Source organism: Cyrtonyx montezumae, unplaced genomic scaffold (genome assembly GCF_038088225.1).
Source record: "Cyrtonyx montezumae isolate F1298 unplaced genomic scaffold, pur_monq_1.0 scaffold_53, whole genome shotgun sequence".
NCBI classification, from domain to species: domain Eukaryota; kingdom Metazoa; phylum Chordata; class Aves; order Galliformes; family Odontophoridae; genus Cyrtonyx; species Cyrtonyx montezumae.
In genome coordinates this window covers 13,526-39,581 of record NW_027072060.1, presented here as the reverse complement: position 1 = coordinate 39,581, position 26,056 = coordinate 13,526, and the positions used below count along the sequence as shown (strand labels likewise).

Genomic DNA, 26,056 nt, shown 5'->3' with positions numbered 1-26,056 from the left:
CCACTGCTAAGTTGATCCCAAAGGAAAGAGTGTGTCCCGTAACTGCAGAGAGTTTTTATCTTTCCCTCTGAGCGTAAATACTTAAATGCAGTGTCTCGGGCACGGACTCAGATGTGAACGATCCAAATTGTTTATTACAGGTTTTAACATCCCTTATATACTTTCACAATTTCTCTCTTGTAACTTTCCCACCCGCCTTTACATATCAACAATATAACTTCCTAAAACAGTCCTTAACCGTGCATACAGGTGATTATCCAATCAGGGCTGTGAATCTTCCCAAGCCATGCACTTTTCCTCCAATTAGGGTCTGCCATCACGCAGCTTACTTGAACTTGTTTTCCTCTTCTTCTGGAAGTGTCCTTGGTTCTCAGCCTTCCTTTCTCATGCTGTTTATCCTGTTCCACAGCTGCAGCTCTAAATATACTTTTTGTATTCCCACACTTAAAAATGCAAAGCATCTCAAAGTCCTCTGGGGAATGTAGTTCTTCTCTTCTGAGACAGGTATACCTGGAACTATCAATGATCCACGGAGCTGGAGCATTAACTCTTTAACTCTAAATGCACTACTTGTTGTTATGATGTGGAATACCAATACCAAAAATCATAAAACCATGACAACTTATAATTATAATAGCAGAAATAGAAGTCAATTGGGATTGAAGCTAAGAAACCAAATAAATGAGACAGAGTGTCCAAAACTGAAGGCCTTACTCTAAAGCTGAAGATAAGACAACTAGGGAGCACACATTGCTGAGACGAGCAGCAAAAGAGAGAGCAGTCTTGTGATTTGCAAGCAGTTTTATCTTTCCTTCTGAACGGAAAACAGAAACGAATTCTTCTGAGGTATGTAGTTGTTCTCTTCTGAGAACCAGGTACCTGGAAAAATTGGCAGTCCATGGAACTGGAGCATTAACTAACACCCAGTGCTCTACATGATGTTATGATGTGGAATACCAATAACAATAATCATAAAACCATTACAAGGTCCCTGCACCCCTCCCCAAGGAGGCTGTAGGGATTGTGCCATCACTCTAGCATTATTTGCTAGAGTGATGGCACATTATATTATATCTGCATTTTTGCTTTTTCCTCATTCTTTCTCATGTCTCTGACCACTCCAGAACTCCAACATCATTAAGGGGTTTTCCAGCTGTATTGGGGAGTCTTCCCCCCATGGAGATTCATTTTCCCAACTTATTGCTGCCCTCCCCTAGGCATTTTTCCCTTTTTATTCCCCATAGTCCCCATTTCAACTCACTGGTGAGATTTCTTCATGGAGTCCTTAGCTCCTCCTTTACCTTCTTTTTCTCTCTTTGTGGATTCCTAGTCTTTCCATCCTGTCTGTCACTGGGATTGTTCTGAGAATCCAATCAATCTCGTGGTGCTGACAGCCCCCAAACAACCTGTCATCATAAATTGGTGAAGATGCCTGTCAGCTCACTCAGGAACCCACTGACTCCAGAGAGCAGAAGGATCCCAGACAAGCCCCTAAATAATTGGGAAGACTATACTCAAATACACTTGCTCAATTGTCTTTATCCAAAAAGGAGACAGAGAACATCTTAGCTTTCTTTATTCAAATAAATAGAGAGCCTACTAGAAACATTTTTCCAGTAGGCGCTCTCAACACATCAGAAGACCCAGACTCCTTTTTATCCTTCTTCCCAGCATATTGTCCCTTCTCCTTTCCTCATTGGAAGAAGTACTTGGAGGCTATAGACTTCCCAATCCACTAAATACACAATTCCCCTTTTGTGGGGCTGTAGGGGAAGTGTTATATCATGGCCTGAACTGATGATTAAACACCTGGTGAAGGGGGGGGGGGGTGGCTGGCCCAGGAAGCATAGGTTCATAAGTTCATAAGTTCATAAGGTTGGAAAGGACCTATAAGATCATCTAGTCCAACCATCCTCCTATCACTATCTCTACCCAACTACTAAATTAAATCCTTTAGCACCTCATCTAAACGCTCCTTGAACAGCACTAGGGATAGGTTCAAGCAATTCACCTGTGTTTCTCACATGACCAGAAGGTGTAGACCCTCCCACACCTCCCTTGGATCATTTAAGGACTAATCTCCAAAAGAAGCACCTCTCTCCTGGGCAAAGGCTGTTTCCTGAGAAGGAAAGTTCTGTAGCCAAAGATTTTATCATTTGTTGAGTGACTTGACTTTTTCTTGTGTATGATTATTGAAATTCCTAACACTACTTTGTCTGATATTGCAAGGAATTTATTAGAAACAGTTTCACTACTTCCAAGGGCTAATACCGGCCTTTTAGGCCTGTTCAATAAGTCTGAAGTTCATAAGTTCAAATTGTCTACAGACCTCTGTAACTAAAACCTGATTTGGTAAAAGCCTCAGTCCTCGTGATCAACTGCTTTGAAGTCGGCACAGCCGGAGCTGCAGTGGCTGATTGAGGTACAGGGTGGGTTTTCGGGAGGTTCCAGTCCCTCGGGAACCGAGTGAGAGCAGCCAGTCCCAACGGCTGTTCTCGCGAGAGGTTAACGAAGCGTTAACGAGGCACAGGCGTTAACGAGGCACAGGCGTTAATGAGGCACAGGCGTTAACGAGGCATAGGCGTTGCCAGGGTTCCAGCGCCCTCGCCCACACCCCTCAGCTGAATAGGGCTGAAGGGGTATATCCCTGAAGGGCTCAGGGAGGGCAGTGAAGTATCACATTACAATTCATATCTATATATATATATTATTATAAACTATTATTTATTTATTTACTTTCAATTTTTTCATTTCTTTGTTTTTATTTTTTTTTGTGCCATGGTCTCTACAACACAGAGGGCTTGCCTTAAGAAGGCTGTGGCAACCCAGACGGAAGGTCTGCCTAGAAGTGTGGCTACACAGGTCTCTGGTTGAAAGGAGTGCCAGAGCCTGCTACTACTAGATGAGGGTGCTAAGCAGTTCTCCTGTGCAAGGTGTGAGCAGGTGGAAGATCTGCTTAACATGGTGGTTGAACTGAAGGAGGAGGTTGAGAGACTGAGGGCCATCAGGGACTGTGAGCGGGAGATTGACTGGTGGAGTAACTCCCTAGAGTGCCAGAGAGAAAGGCACCAGAGAGATCCCCCACAGTTGGTGGTGGACTCCCTGACCTGTCCCCGTAGGGCAGAAGGGGGATATCTGAGGGATAGGGAGGGCTGGCAGAGAGTCCCTGCTCGGTACCGTGGGCGATCTCCCCCTCTGCCTCCCCAGTGTCCCCAGATACCCCTAAGCAATAGATTTGCAGCATTGGAAGTTGAAGAGGTGATAAGGGGTGAAGTGCAGGAAGATTCCCGCAGGAGGTCACCAATGGCAAGGCAGTCACCTCCGTGCATTGAGACTGCTGCTACTAAGAAAAAAAGGAAGGTGATCGTAGTGGGGTGGCTCCCTTCTAAAGGGAACTGAGGGCCCCATTTGCAGACCAGACCCAAACTGCAGGGAAGTGTGCTGTCTCCCTGGGGCTCGGATCAGGGACATTACTAGAAGACTCCCGGACTTGATACGCCCCACTGACTACTACCCATTACTCGTAGTTCAGGCAGACTGCAATGAAATAACTCAGAGAAGTCTGCAAACTATGAAAAGAGATTTCAGGGGATTAGGGGGTTTAGTTCAAGGGGTGGGAGCACAAGTGGTGTTTGCTTCCATACCTTCTGGGGCGGTGAAGGACACAGAATGGGCTAGGAAAACACAGGTGATGAATAATTGGCTGAGAGGTTGGTGTAGAGATAGACACTTTGGGTTTTTTGACCATGGGACAGTTTACTCTGCTCCTGGCCTGTTATCTGTTGATGGGACGCACCTATCCCAAAGGGGGAAACGAATCCTAGCACAGGAGCTAGCTGGACTCATTGAGAGAGCTTTAAACTAGCTGTGACGGGGGAAGGGGATAAAACAGGGCTCACCAGTAAAGAGCCTAAGGAGGCTGTGCTGGAGAAAGGGGTGAGGCAGATATCTCAGCTGAAGTGCGTCTATACCAATGCACGCAGCATGGGCAATAAACAAGAAGAGCTTGAAGCCATTGTGAGGCAGGCTAACTATGACCTTGTGGCTATTACAGAAACATGGTGGGACCTCTCCCATGACTGGAATACTGGGATTGATGGCTACAAGCTCTTCAGAATGGATAGACAGGGAAGAAAGGGTGGTGGCATAGCTCTCTATATCAGAGAGTGTTTTGATGTTGAAGAGCTTGAGGTTGGAAATGATAAAGTAGAGTCCCTATGGATAAGGATCAGGGGGATGGTCTTTAGGAGTGACATCGTGGTGGGGGTCTGTTATAGACCGCCTAGTCAGGATGAAGAAATAGACGAGGTGTTCTATAAACAACTCGTAGATGTTGCACGATGGCCAGCACTCGTTCTCATGGGGGACTTCAACTTCCCTGATATATACTGGAAATATAATACTGCGCAGAGGAAGCAGTCCTTGAGATTTCTAGAATGTGTGGATGATTGCTTCCTGACACAGCTGGTGCAAGAGCCTACCAGGGGAGATGCCTTGCTAGACCTACTTTTCACTAACAGGGAAGGACTAGTAGGGGATGTGAAGGTTGGAGATTGTCATGGCCAGAGTGACCATGAAATGGTGGAGTTTGCTATTCTGGGTGACGTCAAGAGGGTGACTAGCAAAACTATTACCTTGGACTTCTGGAGGGCAGACTTTGACCTGTTCAGGACACTTGTTGCAAGGGTCCCTTGGGACTCGCTCCTGAGGGGTAAAGGGGTCCAGGAAGCCTGGATGCTCCTCAAGATGGAAATCTTAAAGGCACAGGAGCAGGCAGTCCCAGAGTCCCGTAAGTCAAGCCGGAGGAGAAAAAGACCAGTGTGGATGAACCGGGATCTTTTGTTGAGACTCCGAGAGAAAAAGAGAGTCTATGTCCTCTGGAAGATGGGTCAGGCTACTTGGGGTGACTACAGAGAACTGGCCAAGATCTGCAGGCAGAAAATTAGAAATGCTAAAGCCCAGCTTGAACTTAGACTGGCTACTGCTGTAAAGGAGAACAGGAAACCCTTTTACAAATATATTAACAGCAGGAGAAAAACTAAGGAAAATTTCCCTCCTTTACTCAACGAGGCAGGCAATGTAACCACAGATGATAAGGAAAAGGCTGAGATTCTCAATGCCTTCTTCACATCTGTCTTTAATAGACAGAACAGTTGTCCACAGGGTACTTGCCCTGACCTGGAAGTCCGGGACGGGGCGCATAATGCACCCCCTGTGATCCAAGCAGAGTCGGTCAGAGATCTTCTCCTCCATCTGAACTGCCACAAGTCAATGGGGCCTGATGGGATCCACCCAAGGGTGCTGAGGGAGCTAGCAGAGGTGATTGCCGAGCCACTTTCTGCCATCTATCAGCATTCCTGGTTATCTGGAGAGGTCCCACAAGATTGGAGGCTTGCCGATGTGGCTTCCATCTACAAGAAAGGCCGTAAGGAAGACCCGGGGAACTACAGGCCTGTCAGCCTGACCTCGGTATCAGGGAAAGTTATGGAACAGATGATCTTGAGGGAAATCACACGACACGTGCATGGCAATAAAGGGATCAGACCCAGCCAGCACGGGTTCACCAGGGGCAGGTCGTGCTTGTCCAACCTCATCTCCTTCTATGACTGGGTGACCAGACAGGTAGATGAGGGAAAGGCTGTTGATGTAGTCTACCTGGACTTCAGCAAGGCCTTTGACACGGTCTCCCACAGTATTCTCCTGAGGAAACTGGCAGCCCGTGGTGTGGACAGGTTCACTCTTCTCTGAGTGGAGAACTGGCTGGAGGGCCGTGCCCAGAGGGTAGTGGTTAATGGAGTTAAGTCCAGCTGGCGTCCTGTTACGAGTGGTGTCCCCCAAGGGTCAGTTTTGGGGCCCATCTTGTTTAATATCTTTATTGATGACCTAGATGAGGGAATTGAGTGTACCCTCAGTAAGTTTGCAGATGACACCAAGTTGGGAGGATGTGTCAAACTGCCTGAGGGTAGGGAGGCCCTTCAGAGGGATTTGGATAGGCTGAACAGCTGGGCTGAGCTCAATGGGATGAGGTTCAATAAGACCAAGTGCCGGGTCCTGCACTTTGGCCACAATAACCCCATGCAATGCTATAGGCTTGGGGCAGAATGGCTTGAAGAATGTAGAGAGGAAAAGGACCTGGGGGTGTTGGTTGATGCTCGGCTCAACATGAGCCGGCAGTGTGCCCAGGTGGCCAAGAAGGCCAACAGCATCCTGGCCTGTATTAGAAATAGTGTAGCCAGCAGGAGCAGGGAGGTGATCATCCCCCTGTACTCAGCTCTGGTACGGCCGCACCTCGAGTACTGTGTTCAGTTTTGGGCCCCTCACTACAAGAAGGACATTGAGGCCCTGGAGCGTGTTCAGAGAAGGGCAACAAAACTGGTGAGGGGTCTGGAGCACAAGTCTTATGAGGAGCGGCTGAGGGAGCTGGGATTGTTTAGTCTGGAGAAGAGGAGGCTCAGAGGAGACCTTATTGCACTCTACCACTTCCTGAAGGGGGGTTGTGGTGAGGAGGGGGTGGGCCTCTTCTCCCTGATAAATAACGACAGGACGAGAGGGAATGGCCACAAGTTGCGCCGGGGAAGATTTAGATTAGACCTGAGGAAGCATTTCTTTTCTGAAAGAGTGGTCAGGCACTGGAATGGCCTGCCTAGGGAGGTGGTCAAGGCACCATCCCTAGCGCTGTTCAAGAAGCGTTTAGATGAGGTGCTAAAGGATTTAATTTAGTAGTTGGGTAGAGATAGTGATAGGAGGATGGTTGGACTAGATGATCTTATAGGTCCTTTCCAACCTTATGAACTTATGAACTTATGAACTTATGAACTTAGGTGTACTGAACGCCCCTCTAGGTGAAGGCAAACTGCGGCCTGCATTCAGTGGCCAGAGGAATTGAAAAGAAGGCATTAGCAATGTCAATGATGGCATACCACTTGGCTGCTTTTGACTCCAGTTCATACTGGAGTTGTAACATGTCTGGCACAGCAGCACTCAGTGGGGGTGTGTGACTTCATTCAGGCCACAGTAATCTACCTTCAGTCTCCATTCTCCACTGGCTTTACATACCAACTATATCGGGCTGTTAAAAGGTGAATGGGTTTTGCTGATCACTCCCTGGCTCTCTAGCTGACGGATCAAGTTATGAATGAGGAGCAAGGAATCCCTACTGGTGCGGTGCTGCTGTATGTGCATGGTTTTTGTAGCAAGCGGTACCTGTTGCTCCTCCACTTGTACCAACCCTACAACAGACAGATCTTCTGACAGGCCAGGTAAAACAGATATCTGCTTAATGTTGTCTGTGTCCACAGCAGCTATTCCAAAAGCCCATCGGTATCCCTTGGGATCTTTAAAGTGTCCCCTTCTGAGATAATCAATACCGAGTATGCATGGAGCCCCCTGTCCGGACACTATAGAATGCTTCTGTCAGTCTTTACCAGTGAGGCTTATTTCTGCCTCCCAACACAGACAATTCCTGAGAGCCCCCAGTCACTCCAGAGATATAGATCAGTTCTGTCTCTTTATAACTCGAAGGCATTAGAGTACACTGTGCACCGGTATCCACCAGTGCCTTATATTTCTGTGGTTCTGATGTGCCATGCCACCGAATCCACACAGTCCAATACACTCTATTATCCCTCTCCCTCCTCTAGCTGAGGGCAGGGTCCCTCTATTGGTTACCTGTAGTGACAGGAACAACTTCACTGGTCGTTGGTCTGCATTGTATTTCTCTCACCTGTGCTCGCAGTGCAGGGGTGGGTTTTTTTATGCCATTCCCTCATATCTTCTCCATTTGCACCTAAGTAACTCCACAGAGCCACACACGACATGAAGTTCGTGCTGTTATTTGCTCGAGCAGGATGGTGTTTGCTTCTGATAGCTGCCACAGATAGAGTAAATCGGGATAATTTTTCTGACATGTCTTCCATTTGTCCTTCTAACCTTGATACGGCTCAAATAGAAGCCTGTGATGGCAGAAATTTTTGTTCAATGTTTTGAAGTGTAAGAATCAGTTCAAAAACTGGGGGTTTTATGTCTTGGTCCTCATATCTATTGAACGTTGTCACTAGTGTACCGGCGTACCTTTCTGGTACTGTTTTTGAAAGCTACTGACATATTTTGGTGTACTCCTTACTTTCTCTGGATCGTGGTCCCGATCGTCAGGATCAAACATGGGATCATACAGCATTTCCGCCACAGCTGTTTCTCTCAAATACTGGATTCCTTCCTCAATAGTTTTCCATCTTTTCACTTTAGGTGCCAGGTCACTCTTGTAGGGACATCTTTCCCTCACAGCTACTAACATTCGTTGCCAGAGGCTGGCAATTCCAGTCACATACCTGCTGATCCCTCTGTCGACAGCCAGATCTTGGGCAATGTTTCCTAGTTGGCGAGCTTCGTTAAAATCTAGGGACACGCTGTTGGCCTTCTTGTCCCAACACCGAAGCAACCAAGTGACAATTCTCTCATCCAGACGCCGAATAAACTCCTTCCTTGAGCTTTTGATCTCAGACATTTTCATGGGTCGACAAAACATGGTAACTTTGACTCTCTCATCATCCTCATCATCACTATGTCCATGCCTCTCACTTTTCTTTGTTGCCTTTCTTGGTGCTGGTGGTGTTGAGGCCCCCCCATCGCCTGTATCTTCCTCTTCTTTCGCCACCTCTTCTTTGTGTTCTAGACGTGAGGACACACGTTTCCATTTCTGGCCCTCCACACGGGCAACCAACTTCGATACTGGTGCTTCTTTTGGCTCATCAGGTGTGACTGGGAGGTTTTCCTCTTTGGCTTGGGCCTCAGTTTGGACACACTCTCTCTCCAGAACAGTATATATACCTGGGTAAGCATAAGCCAAGCCCAAAATAAGCTGTTCCACCTCAGATCTTTTTGAGCTGCACCACCCCTTACTCAGATACAGGCCTAGCTCCTCAGGGTCCTGCAAGTGTTTAAGAGTAAAATACCATGTCACCGGGGGTCCCCATGCTTCTAATTTCTTTCCTAAAACACTTCACTTTCCCTGCCATTCAGCATTCTCTGTTTCTGACAAAAGCTTTCTCCACACAGTGTAAAATCCTATTGCAAATAGTACGTTCAGGAAGACTGATATCCCAATTGTTAACAGAATCCCTGAGCTGTAATTTTGAAAATTCACAATGAGACTGTAGTTTGGAACATGCATTCTCCAAAAGCCCACTACACCCAAAAAAGCTTGGGTGTCTGACTTACTGGTGGGTGGAGACATGGCAGTGATTTTGTTAATCACATCTGTAGGGATTTGACGACGTCCATCTTGCCACTTTATACCTAGGTACTGAATTTCTTGTGCAGGCCCTTTCACTTTGCTTCGCTTGATAGCAAAGCCAGCTCGCAGAAGGATCTGGATTATTCTCTCTCTCTAAAACTTCCCCTGCTGTATTGCCCCACACAATGATATCATCAATGTATTGTAAGTGCTCAGGAGCACCGCCCTGTTCCAATGCAGTTTGGACCAACCCATGGCAAATAGTTGGTCTGTGCTTCCACCCCTGGGGCAAACGGTTCCAGGTGTACTGAACGCCCCTCCAGGTGAAGGCAAACTGCGGCCTGCATTCTGTGGCCAAAGGAATTGAAAAGAAGGCATTGGCAATGTCAATGGTGGCATACCACTTGGCTGCCTTTGACTCCAGTTCATAATGCAGCTCCAACATATCTGGCACAGCAGCACTCAGTGGGGGAGTGACTTCATTCAGGCCACATCTACCTTCAGCCTCCATTCTCCACTGGCTTTACATACCAACCATATCGGGCTGTTAAAAGGTGAATGGGTTTTGCTGATCACTCCCTGGCTCTCTAGCTGACGGATCAAGTTATGAATGGGGAGCAAGGAATCCCTACTGGTGCCGTGCTGCTGTCTGTGCATGGTTTTTGTAGCAAGCAGTACCTGTTGCTCCTCCACTTGTAGCAACCCCACAACAGATGGATCTTCTGTTAGGCCAGGCAAAGCAGACAGCTACTTAACATTGTCTGCATCCACAGCAGCTATTCTGAAAGCCCATTGATACCCTTTGGAATCCTTAAAATATCCCCTTTTGAGGTAATCAATACCAAGTAAACATGGAGCCCCTGGGCCAGCCACTATAGAATGTTTTTGCCAGTCTTTACCAGTGAGGCTTATTTCAGCCTCCAACATGGTTAACTCTTGGGAACCCCCAGTCACCCCAGAAATATAGATTAAGTCTGTCCCTTGGTGACTCGAGGGTATTAGAGTGCACTGTGCACCTGTGTCCACCAGTGCCTCATATTTTTGTGGTTCTGATGGGCCAGGCCATCGAATCCACACAGTCCAATACACCCTATTATCCCTTTTACCCCCCTGGCTGGGGGCAGGGCCCCTCTATTTGTTACCTCTGTTATTGTTACGGCTACTGTCATGTCCATCAGTCACTGGAGCAGTCACCTTCTTGGAGAAGTTCACCCTGATGGTTGATCTGTTTCGTAACTCTTTTACCCATGCCTGAAGGGCAGAAGTGGGTTTTTTATGCCACTTCTTCATATCTTCCCCCTCGTCACGTAGGTAACGCCACATGGCAATACATGACATAGTCTTACTGCTGTCACTTCCTCGAGCAGGAGAACATCCTCTTTTGATAGCTGAGACGTTACTGTTTTGGGAATCCTGGTTCCCATCAAATCTATCAGTTTCGTCAGAATCAAGCACAGTGTCACGCTCCAATATAAAGGAGGGAGACGAGGTTCTTTATATGTATATGTATACCCGAGGGTGAGATTAAGACACAAATGTTAAATGTTAGCCCAACCAGTTTATTACAAATACTAGTTGCTTAGGGATATGGGGAAGGGAAGGTGTGCGATAGAAAAGAGATGAAAAGCAAGGAGACTTGGCAGAAAGCAAGAGAGATACAATCACCACTGTGGATCCAGCGAGGTTCGTAGTAGGTCCGTTGATCTCAGGAACCTGTCCGGTCACCGCGGGGGATGGGAGATGGCAGCAAGCAGGCCTCAGGGTCTGTACTAAGTCTCTTCGGGAGTTCTGCTCAAAGATCTTTTCTTTGGGAGTTCTTCTCCCAAGTTCTTTTCTGAAAGTTCTTCTCCAAAAATCCGTAGTTCAGTGAAGGCCTTTTATCCCCCATTTCTCAGGAGGTTTTTTTTTTTGTAACATGTCTGGCCCAACAGATAAGCCAGCAGCGGATGTTGCCTTCATTGCCATGCAGGCGCATTGATTTGTGGTGGTCAGCTTCTCCAAGCCGTACCCCCACGGAGAAAACTATTTGCGCCTATTCCTGCTTATCTTTACAACCGTAAGCAGAGACAATGAAGCACCATGACACCCCTCCAGATAACCGGCAGTTAATCAGTCAGAGTCTTATCACCAGAAAAGGCCTTACAAAGCAAGCTTTGAGACAAATGAAAGGAAAAACAGTTTCTGTCTTTTACACCACCCGGTGGCTCAAAGATTGCTTGAAACTGATGCGCAAACATCTGTACACGGTGGTGAAGGAGAGGAGAAAGAAAGAAAAAAAAAAAAAACAAGCATAAGGGAAAAGAGGGGAGGAGGTAATGGGGGGTTAAATGTTACAAAATTGCTATAATAGATTTTTTGGGCTTAGTTACAAATGTTGCTCTGATCTGTTGGACTTGACCATCGTCAGTTGAGGCAGTTACAATGTGCATTGAAGATACAACATGTTGAATAAGTTGAATAAAACAGGGAATCATGCAAGGAATAAACACAAGCGTTGCAATCACACAAGAGTCCACTCTTTCAGTTACCTTTACCAAGGCTGAAACATAAGCTCATAGAGGGGTTAAATGTAACTCAGTGTCTTGAAGTTTGTTAATCAGGTCATTTATAAGGGGTCTTCTTTGTCTTCTGCCATACATTGCTGCTAATGTACTGGCATACCTGTCTGGTTCAGTCCTCGTGAACATACGCCACATGATTGGTGTACATCTGATTCTCTCAGGGTCATGCTCTTGGTTTGGTTCATCATGAACGAATGCAGGGTCATGTAACATTTCCACCACAGCATAGTCTCTCAAATGTATGCCCTTTTCCATATCAGAACATTTCTTCTTCTCAGGCAACAGATCATCTCTGAAGGGATATTTTTCTTTCACGGCTATCAGCATCCGCTTCCAGAGAGTGAAGGGTCTATTGTGGCATGTACTAATGCCTCTATCAATGGCAGAGTCCCTGGCAATGCTACCCAATTGGCGAGCTTCGTTACCATCTCTCTACACACTATTGGTCCCACTGTCCCAACAGCGTAGTAACCAGGTGACAATAGGTTCACTTGCGTGGCGTGTAAAGTCTTTTCTCAAACTTCAAATTTCATTCATTTTCAGAGGTCGAGTAACATCGGTAACAATTTCTCTTTCATCTCCATCTCCTACTCTATCAGGACTCATTGCCCTTCTAGGCGTTGGTGACCGTGATCTTGTTGGGTGACTCTGCCCTCCTACTGGAAACTCTAGAGTTCTGAACCACTCCTCTGGACCTCCTTTCTCCTCTTCTCTGACAGTGTCTGATTCCTCTACTTTCTCTTCTTCTCTTTCAGAGTCTGCTTCTTCCACTCTCAGCTCCTCCTCTTTCTTCTATTCTAAGGGAGTTGAGACTTTTTTCATTTTCCGTCCTCTTACAGGGGCAACTGACATCGATTCTGGTGTCACCGGTGGTTGATCATATTGGTTAGTATTAATGATCATTCTCTCTAGCTCAGCTCGAAGTTCATCTCGCTGAGCTATGAGGGAATTTAGTTCACCTTGGAGCTTATCTTGTTAAGCCCGAACATGGGTCAGTTCATTTTCGTAATGGAATAATGTACCTTGGCAGGAAAGATAATCAGCTTTGAGGTGTTTTTGGTCAGATTGGAGGGTGTCTAATTCAGATTGGAGGGCATCTCGCTGGGACCGAAAAGCATCCATATTGGATCGGAAAGCATCTCGTTGAAACCGGAGGTTGTCTCTCTCATTCTGGAGGGCGTCTTTCTCAGTCTGGAGGGCGTCTCTCTCAGTCTGGAGGGCTTCTTGTTGAGACTGGAGGGTGTCTTTCTCAGTCTGGAGGGCGTCTCTCTTGGATTGGAGAGCTTCTTGTTGAGACTGGAGGGCATCTTTCTCAGTCTGGAGAGTGTCTCTCCCGATCTGGAGGGCATCTTTCTCAGTCTGGAGGGCGTCTAGATTGGATTGGAGAGTCTGATTGTCAGCTAAATCACTCTCTTTCTGGATCAGGATACTGTCCCTTTCGGCTTGAAGACTCTCTTGCTCCAGAAAATCTATGCCTCTCTGGGATAGTATTGAATAAGGCCCAGTAAGCATAAGCCAGACCCCAAATAATTTGGGCCTCCTCAGATCTGTTTGAGCTGCAACATCCCTGTCTCAAATATCTGCTTAAGTTCTCAGGATCTTGCAGGTGTTCAGGAGAAAAGTTCCATGACACTGGTGATGCCCATTTCTCTAAAGTCTTTCCTAAGTCTCTCCAAACTCCCTGCCAGTCAGTATTCTCTGGCTCTGGGGAAGGCTTTCTCAAAATATTATAAATACAGATACTGATGAAGAGTACTTTCAGGGAGACTGACACCACAGTCATAACAAGCATTGGATGAGCATTCAGAAAACGCATAATGAATTCAAAGGAGAGGCCAGGATTCTGTTTAAAAATCACAAGTTCCATAGAGTTAGCAACTCCATCTGGAGTTACTCCCTCTGGAACTGAATGCCACATCGTATACAAAAGCCAGGAAGGTATTTCCATCAGTGTTTTTAGTTTATCATATAGAGACCAAGCTCCATGGATCAGACTGGCAAACTTAATTAAGTCCCAGTACGTTCTGAGCATTACAAGGGAAAAAATGATGAAATGCAGTCCCTTTAAGAGCAGTTTAAAAAGAGAAAGCATTTTTTTTCTTTTTTTTTTCTTTACTAAAACTAGCTGGCAGCACCCAAAAAGTTTACAAATATCCCAGGACAACTGGCAGTACACCCAGACTTCAGGGTCGTGTTTTGCCATACAGCACCTGCAGTACAGATAAGCTTCCTAACAAAGCTCTCTCTGAGAGCAAAGAGAGATTCGTTCTAAAAGTATGTCTCTGCCTGGCTAAGGCAGCTGGTTTTGCCCCACGTTGGGCGCCAAAAATGTCAACGGTTTACGAGCAGGTTCGGCCCGGTTCCGTGACGATTGGTACGGGGGACCCATGGACCCATGCCCCAGGAAAGGGGAAGGGGGAAAGGAAAAAGGGAGATGGGCCTAGAAACAAAACAGCGGCAGTGATCTGAGGAGGAAAGCTAATTTACTAAATAAGATATCAGAAAGCAAAATAACACAATATAATACAATATAATTGGAATTAAAGCTAATAAATCAAATAAAATGAGCAAGAGAGAGTGTCCGATAAACCGAAGGCCTTACGCTAACGCTGAAGGCGAGACAGCAGCGAGCACCCACTGCTGAGTCGATCCCAAAGGAAAGAGAATGTCCCATGACTGCAGACAGTTTTTATCTTTCCCTCTGAGCGTAAACATGTAAGAACGCAAAGCATAGCAAAGTCCTCTGGGGAATGTAGTTCTTCTTCTCTTCTGAGACAGGTATACCTGGAACTATCGATGATCCATGGAGCTGGAGCATTAACTCTTTAACTCTAAATGCACTACATGATGTTATGATGTGGAATACCAGTACCAAAAATCATAAAACCATGACACTCAGAGCTGGGTGCATGGTTATAGATGCTAGCTTCAACATTCCTGTCCCATTGACTAATACACTCCCAGCTCCTGCATCCCATAATCGTAGGAGCCGTGATGGTATGTTTTCTCAAGGTTTTTGATGGAACCGCTGTACCAGGTCCATCAACTCATTCACTGTGTATGGGCGGGCTGTCACATGCAAGCATGTTTCAGCAGGGCTCCTGACCAATGGCCGGTCAGGAGGCACCCCTGCTGGTCTACCTTGCACTTTATTCATTTTTTTGGGTTATGATTGGTCGGATCTCAAACGGATCCATCATAGATGGAGCTTTGAAGTCCGATTTAAAAATCTTGTTTTCTGAAATATCCAAGTCTGCTACCACAGGAACCTGGGTGTCCTCAACTGAGATGCTGCGTACTTGCCTTATTGAGACATCTAGTCATGGCTTTTTGGTTATTAACGTGCCCAATTGTTGTTCCAACTTTTCAATACGATCTCTTAGAATCTGAAAATCAATTGTTATGTTTGTGTTTGTTATTTCCAATTTACATAATGCCATTATTAGAGGCCAAGCCACAGCAGAAGTGGCTAGCCGATATTCTTTCATAATGAGTATATCTTTATCTAGACTCTGAAAATAGTCTGTTAGACAAGGTGGAGAGGCACTCCCTGTAATCCACAGGGATCCCCATTTTTTCAATAATGGTGGCTAAACCATAATAGGGTGACCCCATAAACTCTGGAATTTGACCAGGGATTGTTTGGTCTAGGGGAGTAACATTCTCCCCCCTGCCCCATTTGAAAATGTTCCAAATGAAGGACACATTTAATTATTGTGCACGTATACATATATATATATATATTTTTTTTTTTAAGCCTGCCTGACTCACCAACTGTAGGGCAAATAACCCCCAAGAATGGTACTCAGGAAAAGTAGCACAGAGGGAGATATATTTTTGGTAGGCTTACATAAATGGTACACAGATAACTAGTAAATAAAGAGTAGCTCACCTTTTGGATTGTTGAGGCTTGCTGATGATTTGTGCTATCTTTTACCTTTGATTCTTCTGCACCACAAATCAGCAAGTCATCTACATATTGTAATAACTTCACCTTCTCTAGCCTGTAACAGCTTTACCTCTTCTTCAGCCTGGAACATTCTCAGTGCTTATCCAAACAGATTAGGTGAATCCAAACAGATTAGGTGAATCTGTGAACCCTTGGGGCAAAACAGTCCACCTATATTGCTGCTTCTGCCCCATTTCTGGGTCTTCCCATTCAAGAGCAAAAAGGTCTTGATTCTTTGGATCCAAAGGGCAAGTCCAGAAAGCATCTTTTAAGTCTATTACATTGAACCATTTATGCTCGTGTGGGATCTGGCTCATTAGATTATAGGGGTTAGAAACCACAGGGTGTCTTTTGTGAACTATTTCATTAATTTTTCTTAGATCTTACACCAGCCGGTAAGTGCTGTCTGCTTTCCATACCAGCAAAATTGGGGTGATATACAAGGTTCCAGAAGACCATCCTTAACCAATGTCTGTATTATGGGTTTTAAACCCAATCTCCCTTCTAAGGATATGGGAAATTGTCACTGTTTCACAGCTTCACTCCCTCCTTGGACAGTTCTTTTTAAGGGAGTAGTTGTGAGTCCACCCTGGTTTCCTTCCCCCGCCCACACCTTTGGATTTATTTCTTATTCATCAGCAGCAATTAACATATTCATTGACACTTCTATTCCTGTTTCACAAGTTTTTAACTGCAATCCTAATTTAGCTATTAAATCTCTCCCCATTAAATTGGTCTCTGCCTCAGGCACATAGAACAAGTATCCTGTGAATATTTTGTCTTCCTGTTTCAATTCCATAGTTTAAAAAAGTGGAACCCTCATTCCCAAACCTTCTACCTCCGTTCTTAAATTATCCCTTGTTAAATTAAGTCCCAGTAATTTATAAGCTAAAGATGACGTAGCTGCCCCTGTATTCACTAAAAATACAACTTCTTTATTGGGCCCCACTTCCAAATTAATCAAGGGCTCCTTGTGGGACCAGCTCTCAGGAAGCCCCTGACACCACTTATCTTTGCTTGTAACAGATAATAATCACTCTGCTTTTTCTAACTCAGGGCACTTTATAATGAGATGCCCCTCTTTTCCACAGCAAAAGCATCTCATTGTTTGCCTCTGCTGTGGAGGTCCAGGAAATGGCCTCCTCACTTTTGTTTTTATTACCTTTTTCCTGTCCACCCCTTGAATACTGACTCCCTTGGGGACCTCCCTTTTGCCAGTTCTCCATTCTCTGTTTGATTACTTGGTCTGCAGCCACAACCATCATTTTTGTGTTTTGCCTTTGTTTTTCCTTCTTCTCTCCTGACATAAACCTTCCATGTCTCTCTCAAAAGATTCACTATTGGCTGCTCATGCCACCGTTCTATTTTCTGCATTCTCTTTTGTATGTTTGGCCAGGGTTTAGTGACAAAATTGACCCTTAATATTCCCTGTGCTACTTGATCATCAGGATTTAACCCTGAATACCTCCAATTTCTATCCCTCAACTTCTCCAAGAATTCACTTGGGGTTTCATCTTTACCTTGTTGAATTTCAAAAGCTTTAGAAAAATTCTGGGTCCGAGGCACTAATCCCTTAATTCCTAAGATTATCACTTCTCTAAAATCCCTCATACACATTCTGTCATCATCATTATTACCATCCCATGTCTGCTAATGGGTACATCACTCCAGCTGGGACAGCATTGGGACCCGGAGGGTGCATTTTTTTCCCCATTCCTGCATGGCAGCTCATCTAATCATTACTCTTTTTTCCCTGTTAAATAACATACTCAAAATGGACATTATCTCATCCCATGAGTAAAAATTCAGACCAAAGAACTGATCAAGCTGTTCTGCTAATCCAATAGGACCTTCCATTAAAGATTTAATTGCCCTTTTAAAACTTGTTACCTCCCCACTGGTAAGTGAGGCATTTACATATCCTATTCCTGTTAACATTGAAACTAACATAAAAGGGTACATGGGAGTGTCAGAGTTAGTGGAATGAGTATTAGTGGAGTTAGTTTTAGCTGCACTTCCTGAATCATACAAGTAACATATTCAGATTCTTCTAGTGAAAAGGGTGTTATACTATATGCATGCACATTCAAAACCTGACATACCCAATCCTTGTCAGAGCTGTATGAGCTAAAAAACTGATTCCCCTACAGTTGGTCCTTTAGGCCACATAACCACACAATATTTAATCATTTTCTGCTTATCCTCATCTCTGGTTCTGAGATTTCTGTTACAATTTTTCAACATACTTCCTAAAGGACTTAAAGCGGGCACTGCTCTGGGGGCCCTCTCTCTGTCCCCCACCTGGGAACTCTTATTCCCCATTTCTCTCAGCAATCTGTGGTTGTACTACTGCGATTCGCAGCATTGCTCATGGCCAATTCTCAGTTCTAGAGAATGAGGTGTACCGTCAAGCAACCCTTTTGCAAGACGTTCGCATACAACATAAGTGTTCATGACCTTGACCTCCAAGGCAGTACTTAGCTGCAGAACCAACCAATGATTGTTCTTACCTTGGTCTGTGCACAGAGTTGCCAGGAAATACCAGGTCAATCTCACAAAACCACAGTGTCCACTGTCCATCCCTATCCCCCAGCTGTTCACAGATCTTTGCCTCTTAAAAACAGCCTCAGGTCTGTAGTTGACTGCATGATGAACAACCATCACCAATTACAGAGACGCAGAAACAAGAGCAGGATGCACCACCCTGTGTTGTGGAGGCGGATGTCCACTGCAGGCAATGTTGGTATCTTGGGTTTCAGCAATAAATTGTTAGAAACACACTCAAGATCAAAAATTTCTAATCAGGCAAAGATCGCTATGAAAAACATTTTATTAATTATTGCAATCATGGGTGCACACTGCCTCCTGACAAGGGAGAAATTGCACAACTTGTCAGTGAAATCCATTCTGTTATATACCCTGGGTCCGACACAGGTAAAGCCTCTCCTGGCACTCATTGTTTGGGCATCTCAGGCTCACAGACTTCTGATGCTGTTGCTACATCACATTTTTGCAGTGTCTCAGGCACAGACTCAGATGTGAATGATCCAAATCATTTATTACAGGTTTTAACATCCCTTATATACTTTCACAATTTCTCTCTTGTAACTTCCCACCCGCCTTTACATATCAACAATGTAATTTCCCAAAACAGTCCTTAATGGTGCATACAGGCAATTATCCAATCAGGGCTGTGAATCTCCCCCAAGCCATGCACTCTTCCTCCAATTAGGGTCTGCCATCACACAGCTTACTTGAACTTGTTTTCCTCTTCTTCTGGAAGTGTCCTTGGTTCTCAGCCTTCCTTTCTCATGCTGTTTATCCTGTTCCACAGCTGCAGCTCTAAATATACTTTTTGTATTCCCACACATTTTCATACAATATCTGTTACCAATCCCATTGTCTTCAGGTATGTTCTTGTGGGGTAAATAACTCCCAATGACGGTACTCCGCAAAGAGATAGTACAGGGGATGGTATATTTTAAGTAGTTCTATATAAACAGTATACAGATAATACAAAAGATAAAATGGCTCACTTTCAGGATGACAAGGCTCATAGGGGACTCCACGTGGGAGGGATCTCCAAGAAGAGATCCTTCCCTGGTGGTGGTCAGCCCTTAAATGGGGTTTGGGAAAGGTGGAACCAGGCTCCACCCCTTCCACTCACACAGGTATATCACCTTCACCTGTGGCCCCATGGCTGACTCAGTGCTCACCTCAGGTGACCAATCAGTGGTTCAGGCCATGATTCAGTAGTTCCCATACAGTTCTGTATTTTTTATGATGACAAGAGAACAATATTTTCAATATATTACACACTAGTCCTGTCCTGTACCAGACTATCCCCTACTCTACATAATTATCTTATCTAGTGCTCATGCCAATTTTACCTAGGTCGGAATGCCCCAGTCTCAACTTTACTCTGTTCGGCAACTTATCCTATGCTACATACAGAAATACTGGAAATTTCCACTGCAAAAACAGAATCTATTTCTTGCATGATCCCTTCAATATTTTTTCAAGGGACATAAAGTCTCTTAATATTTTTTAATTCCCTTATTGCAGCCTTCTCTGCCCCTGCTTGAAAGAGTAAGAAGAGATAGTAGTCCTGTGTTTTTTTCAGGTCCTATAGCCTCTTCTTGATGTCCCGAATGCAGGCCCCCCATCAGGCAACAAACCTCTCCAGTGAGATTATCTGGGTGGTAAATGGATGCCTCGGTGCCTCTTAGTGAGAAGTCCCCGGTTACTATCACTTTTTGCCTTTTTTTATTGGCAGTGGTCTGACTTTAGTGCTTGATTGGACCAACTTAATGTTGTTGTCTGTTCCTGGGCCTGAATCATTACCCAAATCTTCTCTTTTTTCCACTCCCAGCTTTGTATCTGTTGATTAGGGGCACTTTGGGGGCAAAGGGGAGAAAGGAAATCTTTTCTGCTTCATTTCTCATAGATCATCGATCTGATTAGCTTTTTCCATTCTAAGAGAATCTGTTTTACAGATTAAGAACAATGTTAAATATGTTCTGAACTGAAACATTTCTGATATAAACAGTTTCAATTTATTAAAAAAAAGCAAACAAAAAATCAGCACAACAATGTAGAACGTATGTAACAGTTATTTGAAATTGTAGGTCTCTTCAAAATCTCTTCATTTAATTAGTTTGTTCCAGATTACTAGAGTGTCAATGGTTTACGGGCTGGTTCGGCCCAATTCCGTGACAATTGGTGTGGGGGACCCATGGACCCAAACCCCAGAAAAACGGAAGGGGGAAAGGGAAAAGGGAGATGAGCCTAAAAACAAAACAGTGGCAATGATCTGAGGAGGAAGCTAATAAATCAAATAAAATGAGCAAGAGAAAGTGTCCAATAAGCCAACGGCTTTACGCTAAATGCTGAAGGCGAGACGGCAGTGAACACCCGCTGCTGAGTCAATCCAAAAGGGAAGAGAATGTGTCCTGTGACCGCAGACAGTTTTTATCTTTCCCTCTGAGCAGAAACACATAAAAATGCAAAGCAACGTAAAGTTCTCTGGGAAATGTAGTTCTCTTCTGAGACAAGTATACCCAGAACTATTGATGATCCAAGGAGCTGGAGCATTAAGTCTTGAACTCTTAATGCACTACATGATGTTATGATGTGGAATACCAATACCAAAAATCATAAAACTGTGACATAGAGTAGCAAAGGTAACAATATTGCAGGGATACTGGAATTGGGGAGATGCCAAAACATAACCCTTTACGCTAATTTTTCAATCTTCTTGTCTTTTAGGTAAGAACCAGAACAGTTGCTGAGTGTGTGGCTTTCTATTACATGTGGAAAAAGTCAGAACGTTATGATTACTTTGCTCAGCAAACAAGATTTGGAAAAAAGAGATATAACTATCATCCAGGAGTTACGTAAGTAAAATGTTATCAGAATATTTTGATTTCAAATCCTAAATGTAGAAGATTTTTATTTATTTTTCCCTCACATCATTGCAGAGTAATTTTGCAGTGGCTATGACAATTGAAATGAAATCATTTTAGGCCTTGATTTAATGTTAAATAATCCATTATGGGTGAAATATTCTTTTAGGGATTATATGGATCGTTTGGTAGATGAAGCAGAAGCCTTTGGTGGAGCAGTGCATTCTTCAGCCTTGACATCTAATAGTCAAACAGAAACCATTCCTGATCAACATCTAAGCATTCTGAACTCTATCACTGCCAATGAGTTGACAGGTAAATCAAGGGAAAATATCTTTCTGTTGTGACTACATAAACTATTTCATTTAGATTTGTGTTCATCTATTTTTTACAGCATTGACAAATAGTGTAAATGCAGTCTGCCACACTTCAGATGTGAACTGCCTGGATGATGCCTTTTCTCCTATGGATAGCTTACCCCAAGCAGCAATTAATCATGTGCCTGTTGGAACAGAAGAATTGCTCAACTTGCCTAGCAATGGTGAAAGTGATTGTTTTAATTTATTTGAGACTGGCTTTTATCATTCAGAGGTAAACCCAATGAATACGTGCAGTGAGGAGACTGAAAGATCTGCAAAGAGACTGAAAATGGGAATTGCTGTCCCAGAATCTTTCATGAATGATGTCTCTGTAAATAACCTTGGTGTGGACTTTGAGAACCACACACATCATATTACAACTGCCAAAATGTCTGTTTCAGTGTCTGACTTAAACAGTCTATCTACAAATGACACAAATGGTTTTATCAGCACCCACACTCTACACCAACATGCTGCCCTTCACTCAGAATGACTGTTGAAAAAGAAATAAACAGTGGGTACTTTATGCAGTAGTAGTAAACTTGATGAGAGGTATCAGGTTTGCTTAGTCTTTCACTGGAAAAATGAACTTTATGACATCAGTGATGTCTTTGTATGTATAGAATTATATCTTGATTTATCAAGAGTAATTTTTTTTTTTTCAGTCCATAATTGAGGAAATGTCATACAACGTTTGGCAGAGTTTGGCTAAGACAATTCTTTGGTGGAGATTGAAACTGTGATCCAATTTTTTTTAAGCCTGTAGAGAGAAGCCACTGTTTCAAAACCAGCACAGAAGTTCTGTGCTGGTTGAAGTGGCTTTTTAGCATAAATTACTTTTGCTGTGATTAATGCAGTGGAATAACAGTGTTTACAGGTAATAATCCTGACCCCTTCACAACATAGCATATTTTTCATATAAAGGCAGGGATTGCTTTTTTTAATTTAAACTGCACAAACACACAAGGATGATTTTTAAATTAAATTTTCTCTCATGTGATACTGAACTAGAGCACTTCAATTTACAAACCAGCAACTTCATCTTGGTGGAAGCTAGCACAAGGGACTTAATATGAGTGAAGTACAAAGATGTATGCTTGGATGCTGTTGCAAAATTATAGGCATGTCTACCTTATACAAGTAATGATACTGCTAGAGGTATCTGTGTATTTAAAACTTACAGGCTGTAAAGGATCTGTTAGGTCAGGGCTTGAACTGGTATTTGAGCACCTAGTGAAGGGGTATGGCTGGCCTGGGGAGCACAGGCAAATTGTTTGCACCTGTGTTCCTCATACCACCAGAAAGGGTGAACCCAGGGTGGAGCCACCCTGGGCTCCCCACAAGGACCAGTATCTCTTGGGCATATGTTGCTTCCTGCAAAGGGATGTTGTAGGGTTAGGGGTTCTCTTTTTTTTTGTTGGGTGAGTTCCAGTTGTCTTTTTGTGTATTACCATTGATCTGTCTGTGAGTACTTTGCCTGGTATTGCTAAGGACCTGTCAGAGGCAATTTCATTTCTTTATGAGCAGAATGCTGGCTTAAACAAATTCATTCCAAGGTGTTGTATTCTTCTAGGTTTTGTCTGAACTTTAAAGAGTGATATAATTCTCTAACTTAACTTTCCTAAGATAGTTGGTATGTAATGCCACAATCTGTGCAGTTAAGGATTTACCACTAAACAGTCTATGTTTTGGAAGGAATCTTAAGTTGTTAGGAGTGCTGCAGTTGAAAGCATCACGATTTTGGGAGTCTGTCTAGTTTGTGTCAAAATAGTGACATCTTGTAGTATGCATCTAAAACCTTCTACTTAGTGTGAATTGTGTTTATTTGTTTTTGCAAAGTAATTGGATGAGAAATGGCAATTTGCTACCTTGGTAAAATAGGAGAAGATAAAGTAGAAGCGTTTCTCATAAGCTAACTATCTCAGTACATTTTTATTCTGAACACTGAGTGCAAGTTAGCTATCCAGAAAGCTTATCTTGCAAATGCTTGTTCTAATTCTTTTGGGAGAGTTGAACCAAACGTGGTATTGGCTTGTAACGTGTTGTAGCGTACAACTTACAAGTTATTTAACTGCGAATGTGAACCTTACTCCAGTAAAATTACTGCTTTTCCTCCATAATGTTTTTTTTGCACTGTTTGTATTATGTTTAATTGTCACTAATTTGTTTTTATTATTCAAGTGATTAAATTTGCCTCACTGATATTCGTATAATTACTTCAAGGTCTTGTTGAATAATAAGGAGGTAGTGACTTGATATTAGAAGGGAAAGAGGATATTTATTATGCGTACTATTAACTGCATTGGCATTCTGAGTTTTAGATGGAGAATATGAAATTTTCTTTACAGCATTGTAATGAAGATTTTTTTGAAGTGTTTATGTAATAGCGCGTTACTATATAAAAACCAAATTAGTTCAGCACAGTGGACAAAAATAGAGATCATTTGATCATCAGCTCTTAACTTATACATCTGAAGTAAGTAATTCTAGCATTTACACAGTAAATAATGGGTAGCCTTGGCCTTCTGTTGTACTCTGATATATGTTTTTAGTCAAGTTGTCAGCTTCTTGTTGCTGTTTTGTGCTGAACTTTGTACCTTGTTTCCTTTGTTTATGAATCAACGTTTTATGTAACTTTGTAAGAAATACTCGCCATAATCCTTCATTGTTATGCATTCAAATTGCACTATGAACTTACAGAGTGGCTGGTATGTATAAAAAACATCATACAAAGATGACTTATACCAGTTGCGCTTACCGTTATCATTAGCTGCAATATATTAAGTTCAGTGCTGGGATTTTAATGTAGACAGAGACTTGTCCAAGCTTTGGGTTGTCAGCAAGTTGAATGAGCACTTGAGTTATTAAGTACTTTTGACTAAAATTCAGAAAATGATATGAGAGAAAAGTTCTGGCTAGTCAAATAGATTTTTAAATGATGATCGTGTTGTCTAGCTATCTAACTAGCTGGTATTGTTTACTTTTAATTCCTTGTGGGAAATGAGGCAATAACTTGCAAGATCTTGTAAATGTGTAAATTTTTCATATCTTTATAGTTATAGAACTCATCAGTAAACAGTGAAATAGACGTATAGTAACACTGTTGTGCATGCTTGATGTCTTGGTTTCAGCTGAGACAGTGTTAATAGCACACTGATGTCTTGGTTGTTGTTGTGGAAAGATGGGAGCATATCCAGGGCCATGCTAGGCTGTTTGGTGGGGAAGAGCAACTGCCTTTATGGCATGGCAGCAGGGCAGAGATAGAAATGGCCTGAATTAGGCAAGGGATTATTCTATGCCACGTGATGTCGTGTGGAAAGCAATAAAGCTGTGGAGAGTTGACCTGGGCGTGGGCTGCTGCTTATGGATTATCTGGGTCATCAGTCATTGAGTGGTGAGACATTGTGCTAGTGGGGCACTGGTTGGCCAACAGTTGTATTGTTAGCTGGGTGTTGATTGGCAAGTAGTTCATAATGTTGGATCTGATTAATGAAACATTTTAATCAGTATAATAAGAAGTTAGCTCAGGTGCAACAGTTTCTGTTTCCTCTGATAGAATATTCCATATATTGTAACAAATGAGGAGTGGAAGCACCATGCTAGAGTCAAAGGTTTAACAGCATACCTATGGTGTTGCTGGCAGACCTGAGGAAAAAAAGGATTAATCTGAGGTAGAATACAGCACACAACACAAGACACAGGCCCTTGACTTGCCACTATGGTTTGCATTAATCCTTCTTAATTTGAGGGACTTAACATAGGCACCTAAATTAAGAGAATAAACATAATTTGTGTTTCTCCATACACTAATAACAAGAGAAGGTATTTCCAAAGACCAAATCAATGCAGTTGATTGTTTTGTGTAACACAATTGTTCCACTCCAGCCCAAAAGACTTTGACTTCTTGAACACACACAGAGAAAACACTGCAGTGGTGACATTGCACTGGTCTTAATTTACCTGTCAAAATTTGTCCGAAAATAAACTGAATTTGTTTTTATCAAACTTTAACATTCTGAAAGATTTTTCTAGCCTAGTTTCACAGGCTTCTGTACAGCTAGTAAAGAAGAAAATGTACTTTTGAAAGGAATTAATCCTTAAGGTAATTCTTATAAACAGGTAGTAGGATGAACTGCCCTACAGAAGTACCAATTCTCTCTCATAAAGCAGAAAGAGTTGAGGATCATAGAATCATAGAATGGATAGAAGGGACCTTAAAACTTATCTAGTCCTTTGTGTGCAGGGTTGCCACCCACCAGCTCAGGGTGCCAAGGATCCCATCCAACCTGGTCTTGAGCACCTCCAGGGATTGGACATCCACAGCTTCTTTGTACAGCCTGTGCCAGTGCCTCACTACCCACAGAGTAAAGAATTTCTTCCTAACATCTAACCTAAATTTCTCCTCTTTTAGTTTAAAACCATTCCCTTTTGTTCTATCCCTATCAGAGCAAGTAAAAAGCCAGTGCCCCTCCTGTTTCTAAGCTCCCTTCAAGCTACAAATGATAAATATATTTAATGTCCAAAAAACAAGCTTTTTAAGTGCTAAGCTA

At 43.4% G+C, this 26,056-nt stretch overlaps 1 protein-coding gene across 1 annotated transcript in view; it reads left to right on the top strand.

Annotated features, from left to right (window-relative positions):
- Positions 1 to 22,077, top strand: part of LOC136056586 (mesoderm induction early response protein 3-like) — a 129,857-nt gene extending 107,780 nt beyond the window's left edge. Inside the window, exons 10-12 of the mRNA XM_065748871.1 lie at positions 21,011 to 21,138; positions 21,317 to 21,462; positions 21,542 to 22,077. Of these exons, the coding sequence (XP_065604943.1) occupies positions 21,011 to 21,138; positions 21,317 to 21,462; positions 21,542 to 21,999 (732 nt within the window). The 3' untranslated portion in view covers positions 22,000 to 22,077. The remainder of the gene's footprint in view (positions 1 to 21,010; positions 21,139 to 21,316; positions 21,463 to 21,541) is intronic.
- Positions 22,078 to 26,056: the final 3,979 nt, after the last annotated feature.